This window comes from Aristolochia californica, unplaced genomic scaffold (genome assembly GCF_029961685.1).
Source record: "Aristolochia californica isolate CCGP_79_NKW_82.1479 unplaced genomic scaffold, dmAriCali1.0.hap1 SCAF_8, whole genome shotgun sequence".
NCBI classification, from domain to species: Eukaryota; Viridiplantae; Streptophyta; class Magnoliopsida; order Piperales; family Aristolochiaceae; genus Aristolochia; species Aristolochia californica.
In genome coordinates this window covers 14,961,244-14,968,061 of record NW_027182279.1, presented here as the reverse complement: position 1 = coordinate 14,968,061, position 6,818 = coordinate 14,961,244, and the positions used below count along the sequence as shown (strand labels likewise).

General features: G+C 40.2%; 1 protein-coding gene across 1 annotated transcript; it reads right to left on the bottom strand.

The window, feature by feature from the left end:
- Nucleotides 1-4,858: 4,858 nt before the first annotated feature.
- On the bottom strand, nucleotides 4,859-6,540 carry LOC137938316 (uncharacterized). Its single transcript, XM_068783294.1, has 3 exons — nucleotides 6,456-6,540; nucleotides 6,194-6,351; nucleotides 4,859-6,151 (listed from the first exon to the last, which is right to left on the bottom strand). Exons 1-3 carry the CDS (start codon nucleotides 6,538-6,540, stop codon nucleotides 4,859-4,861), a joined length of 1,536 nt encoding a protein of 511 aa, XP_068639395.1.
- Between the last annotated feature and the right edge of the window lie 278 nt (nucleotides 6,541-6,818).

The window sequence follows — 6,818 nt, the reverse complement described above, 5'->3', positions numbered from 1 at the left end:
GAGACATGAAAGACAATGTGTAGCTTGGACTTTGGAGGAATTTGTAGCTTATATGCAACCTACCCAATACGCTGGATAATTTTGAAGGGGCCAAAATATTTTGGAGAAAGCTTGTGATGAGTGCCTGCAATAGAATTTTGACGATAAGGTTGACGGTAGAGCCATACAAAATCATCCAGATTGTACTGAATATCGTGGTGTCCTTGATCATAATAGTGCTTCATGCAGGCTTGAGTTGTTTGAAGGTGTTGGACAGCGAATTCCAACAATTTACCACGAGTTATAAGAGCTTGGTCCACTGCATCCACTCTAGTAGTCCCACGAGCATAGGAGAGCAAGGGAGGAGGATCCCTACCATATAGTATATTGAATGGTGTTGCATGTAAAGTCTTGTGGAAAGAAGTGTTGTAGCAGTACTCCACCCAAGGAAGGCAATCTACCCACTTTTTAGGACTGTCCCCCACAAAACACCGCAAGTACATCTCAATGGTGCGGTTGACCACCTCAGTCTGGCCGTCTGTTTGAGGGTGATATGTGGAGGAGTATTTGAGTTTGGTACCACAAAAGTTGAAAATGTCCTTCCAAAAGATTCTAGTAAAGACCACATCTCGATCACTGACGATGGATTCCAGAATACCGTGGCGGCAGACAATGTTGGCAAAGAAAACATGTGCTACAGTGGTTACTGTATACGGATGCTCCATAGGGATAAAGTGTGCATATTTAGAAAAATGGTCTACCACCACCAAGAGAACAGATTTGCTCGAAGTTTTCGGAAGCCCTTCAATGAAATCCTTAGAAATATCTGCCCATACCTGTGTGGGAAGAATGAGTGGTTGTAAGACGCCAGCTGGACTCAAATGATCAGCTTTGTTCCGTTGACACACCAGACACTCAGCCACATACGTTGCAACTGTGGATTTCATCCCTGGCCAATAAAAATCTTCTCGAATGCGGTAAAGAGTTTTCTGCAGCCCTTCATGCGTGCTGTCATGATAAGATGAGATAGCCAGTGCTACCAACGGTGAAGTGGATGCTAGATATACTGTTTATAGAGAATAATGTGGTCATGAATGGACCAATGGGCTGACTTAGTGCCTGCAGCAATCTGTTGTGACAACTCCTATAAATTTGGTGTGTGCGGGTGTTCCTCTCTGATGGAATCTAGTAAGATAGAAGTGGTGTGTCTGATGGCAGCCAAATGCAGTTGGTCTTCGATACGACGGGAGAGGGCATCAGTAACTTTATTCAGAGTACCCGCTGTTGAAAGATAAAATCAAGCCCACACGACCAAGGAAGGCCCAAATATCTAAGATTATTATAAGATGAGCCACATGACCAAGGAAGGCCTACAAGATGGGCCCAAGCCCATAAGAAGTAGGACCCACAATGATTACCATGATCTGGCATCCTTATCACATCAATTGGAAGATCAAGGACTCACAAAAGTATCTTTGTCTTAGGTTCATGACCAAGAAGAGTTTTAGTTTGAGTTATGTTTGTCTTTTATCAATATTGAGTTATTTAATTGTGTTAGGACTTATCTTTAAGTGTTAGAGTTTGAGTGTAATTGGGACAAGGGTAGTTTTATTTTAATTGGACTCTAGTACCTTCCTCTATTATAAATAGAGGTTCATGTACTCTAATTATAACAGGTTATTGATGTCAATGAAGTATTTCACTTTTCCATAAATCCAACATGGTATCAGAGCAGGTTCTATGATTTAATGTGATCCTTTTCTCTAAACCCTAAACCCAAAGTCTAGGTTCATAGTTATTTTTTCTGTCCCTATACCCATAGATTTCTTTGCGGTTTTTACCTCTATACGAAGTTTTTCATATTGAAAATTATATATTGACAGAAATATATTTGATTCTACTTTCTAAGGAAAAATGATTTGTTCCAAAAGGAGTTATCTATAGAGAGATGTTGATATTTGAATGAGTGTAAGTCAGATTGCAAAAAGGTTCAAGCAAGAATAGCAATCTTTAGATTTTGAGGTATTTTTTGCTATCAATAACTAGAATTTATATTAAGAAATATATATCAAAAGAAATATCAGTACATCTATTCTTTTAACCATTCAAAAAATTTCTTATCTGAGTTATCTACAAATAGAAATCGATATTTGAAACTGAAAAGGTCAGATTGAAAATGAGGTTCGAGCGGCAACAGAAAGCTTCAAATTCTGAGGTATTTTATGCTATCAAGAAAGATACTTTATATGGAGAATTATATATCAAAATAAATATTCATAAGTCTATTTTTTTACCTACTCAACCAATCCTCGGTATGATCTTTTTATAAGGAGATATTTATCTTTGAAGAATCAATGGTCATTATGGAAAAAAAAAAGTAGAAACAGTGCTTCATTCGTCCAAATGATAGAGACTAAAATATATCAGATTATTTTTCTTCTTAAAATTATATTTTATGAAATGAAGTTATACTTGTATGAAATATATTTAATTCTAGGTTCAGACGAATAAAATTTCATGTCAATCTGATCTATATTTAAAGAAATATTCGCATTGGAAGAATCAAAGGTCATGCTGATATTCTATTGTATTGAAAAATCCGAATTCATGCCCATTGTTTTGCATCACTTTTTGAGTTGATATATCAGAAAAATATCTCACTTATCCCTGGTTTGAGGACTTATCTATGCATCTACGTTATATGGGCTTATTTCTACATCTATGATATTTTGTTCAGCTTAAGGGGGAGAACTACAAGAAGTACAAGAAAGAGGTATTTTATTCCATATGTTGTGGATGAGTTTATGTGACAAAAATATTCAAGAAAGGGGGAGCACAAAAGATGAAACTTGTGCATCTAAGAAAATATTTTTATATCGGATTATTTCATGGGTACTTTTACAAAGTTTATTATTTCGTTCGTGTTATATGTGTTGGAAGATGGTCGTGTTTTATTCAGCTGCAACTATTATGTCTCTTTGGGGACATTATTATAGAAGAAGAGGTGGCCTCATGTCATCATTTATTTTACCCCGTCAAAAAGATGAAAATAATTAGTAGTTGGGAATCCATGACGGAGGAACTTCATCCCCGTCAAAAAGATCAAAATTATTTGTGGTTGGAAGTCCATGACGGAGGAACTTCATCCCATCAAAAAGATCAAAATTATTTGTGGTTGAAAGTCCATGACAGAGGAACTTATAATTATATCTATGTTATCCCTCCCCCCCTTGTAATGGTTTTTATGTCTCCTACCACTTGAGAGTCGTTGTCCTATGGAGGGACATGGTGGTGGACACTTTAGAGCAATGCCGATAGACACACTACCGATAGAAGTGGAGTGTATCCTACATCTAGCATTAGGACTGGAGTATGAAGCAATGGCTTACCGGCTAGGAGTGATTTCCATAAGGCCTCAATAAAGGATGCAACAACGTGAGGGGGAGTATTGGAAGATGAAGGCATATTGGAAGATGTGCCATTTTATACAAAAATATTCTATACATCATTTGCAGCAAGTTAGGAGTTCATGTTGTTCTCTCACCACCAGCATGAGGGGGAGTATTGAAAGGTAGGCCCACAAGATGGGCCCAAGCTCATAAGAAGTAGGACCCACAATGATTACCATGAGCTGGCATCCTTATCACATCAGTTGAAAGATCAAGAAGGGCTCACAAAAGTATCTTTATCTTAGGGTCATGACCAAGAAGAGTTTTAGTTTGAGTTATGTTTGTCTTTGATCAATATTGAGTTATTTAATTGTGTTAGGACTTATCTTTAAGTGTTAGAGTTTGGGTGTAATTGGGACAAGGGTAGTTTTATTGTAATTGGACTCTACTACCTTCCTCTATTATAAATAGAGGTTCATGTACCCTGATTACAACAAGTTATTGATGTCAATGAAGTATTTCACTTTTCCATAAATTCAACACCCGCTTTATGTTCCACTTGAAAATCAAAGCCCATTAACTTGCTAAGCCAGTGTTGTTGGGGAGAAGTTGATATGCGTTGATTCAACAGAAACTTCAAACTGTAGTGGTCTGTGCCGATAAGAAAAAAGCATCCCCATAAATAAGGTCGCCAATGGCGGACGGCCTTGGCTGGGCCAATGAGTTCCCGTTCATAGGCTGGTAGCTTATGATGGTGAAGTCAGAGTTAACGGCTGAAATAGGCAATAGGGTGCTTGGATTGTTGAAGCACCACCACAATCCCTCCTCCTAAGGCATCACATTCTACCAGATCTTTGAAATCTGGTAACTGTTGTACCGGAGCTGATGCTAGAGCTTGCTTGAGTGTTTGGAATGATTTTCAGTGCTATCATTCCAGTGGAAGGTATTGAGGCGGAGAAGATTGGATAGAGTAGCAGCTAGTGGGGCATAGTTGTGGATAAACTTTCTATAATACCCAGCTAAGCCCAAAAATCCTCTCAATGCTGAAATATGGTACGGTGGTGGCCAATGCACAATTGCTTCAATCTTTTCCGAATCCACTGTTTCCCCTGTGGCTGTAATGAAATGACCAGATAGGCCACCTGATTGGTACCAAATGAGCACTTGGAACGTTTTAATTATAAATGATGTGTCCGAAGAAGTTGGAACACCAGACGTAAGTCTCTTAAATGGTGAGTCCAAGACTTATTGTTGATCAAAATGTCATCAAAGAATACTAACACAAATTTTCGGAGATAGTCATTAAATACCTCGTTCATTAGTGCCTAAAATGTAGAAGGGGCGTTGGAGAGACCGAAAGGCATGACGATGAACTCAAAGTGACCTTGGTGAGTATGGAATGCAGTCTTCTCTATATCCAGAGGGTACATTCTGACTTGGTGATACCCCGAGCGCAAGTCTAACTTTGTGAAAACTTTTGCTCCAAGAAATTAGTCTAATAACTCATCCACAACTGGAATAGGGAACTTGTCCTTAATGGTCTTGGCATTTAACTCATGGTAGTCCACACAAAAGCGCCTAGTACTGTCATTTTTCTTTACCAATAAAACTGGCGAGGTGAAAGGAGACTTACTTGGCCGGATGAGACCCCATTTCAGCATGTTTCGGCATTGACGTTCAATTTCATCCTTTTGGAGGTGGGGGTACCTATATGGTCTCACAACCACCACTTTGCACCCAGCCTTCAGAGTGATCCAACGATGACAATGTCTTAGTGGCGGTAGAGTAATAGGTTCCAGAAATAAGTCCTGGAAGTGATCCATCAAGTTGTCTAAATTTCTGTCCACCGGGGTGTGTTGCTGAAGTCCATATAGATGCATTGGCACCTCAGTTTTACATTCTTGTAGTGTAACCTTGTAGTTGCCAACTTCAAAGCTCATCATCAATGCTGAAAAGTCCCACAAGATGGGCCCTAATGTTTGGAGCCACTTAACCCCCAAAACCATATCGAATCCTGCCAGTGGGATGATAAAAAACTCCACAGAAAATTGATGATTATTAATAGTAAACCTGACTTCCTTGTTGATCCCATAACTAGGCACCTTTTCCCCATTTGCAACAGAGATTGAAGCTCCAGGCCACGTTTGAATTGGAAGCTTTAAAAACTTGGCAGCCATGAAACTCAATAAATTATGAGTGCTGCCAGAGTCCACAAGACTTAAAAGGGGTTGCTCGTTGACTACGGCACAAACTTGCATGGTTGTGGTAGACTGGAGGCCTGTGATCGTGTGCAAAGAAATGGCAGGCTCTTCAACCTCGAGCTGCTCTACTTCTGAATTTTTTGCTTCTTCCTCATCCTTCATTTCTAACCAGAATAGTTTCTTACACTGGTGGCTGAATGTGTACTGCTCATCACAATTATAACTTAACCCCTTCGATCTACGTTCTTCCATTTCAGACCGATTTAATTTCCAGATGAATGCTGTAGTGGATGGAGGAGGTTTAGGTGTTGTAGAAGTAGTGGTAGCAGTATTTCTTTGCCACGGTGGTGCTATGGTAGGCACTGCCGAGCTGTTCTTTCCCCCTTGCCAGATAGGTCTTCGAGTTTGAAATTTCTGTTTGGTTTCCAAGGCTCTAGCCAAATTCATTGCTCTGGTCAAATCCGTAGGCCCAAGTAGTTCCACTTCCAAATGGAGGGACTCGGTGAGGCCAGCCGTGAACAAACTGACATGTTGGTCCACTCGTACCACTTTGCTGGCTCGTGCTAATTTCTCTTGAAATTGCTTTTGGTACTAGGCGACATTACCCGTCTGTCATAATAGTACTAAATCGCCCAAAGGATTGCTTTGAGCAGGGGACCCAAACCTTATGGTGCACAATTCTTTAAATTCATCCCATTCTATGCCAGGATGTTCCAACTCAAGTTGATGGCCCCATAGTTGCTCTTCATCGAGCATGTGGAATGCGCCCAACCCAACTTTGTCTATTTCAGCCGTTCGTTGATTATAAAACAAAATTTCACAGTGATATAACGAAATTAAAGGGCCGTCAACCCCATTATAACCCGGAAAATAGAGTTTAGTGTACCTTGGGACCGCCCAATTGCTTGGACTGAAATTTCCCCCATATCCAGTGTGTTATGTGCGTCCAATGTGATGTGCTCCTTGTCCATTTGTAGGTGCCCTCTCTCGAGGTTGGTTTTTTTTCCTGAAATCATCTCGTATACTTGAGAGATTCAACTATCCAGCAATGCTGCTAGTCGGCCCTCAATCTCCTCCGGTCTGGTGTAAACCATTTCCGTGACTCTTACCAACAAATCCTCATGGGTCGAAGACTCCCTCTATATTACCTGCTCCGATACCAACGTGTTGTGGTCCCTAACCATAGACCTCGTCACTTGATGAAGGGAAGGATCGCCAAGGGCAACAGGGGATGAACCAGGCCTAACGG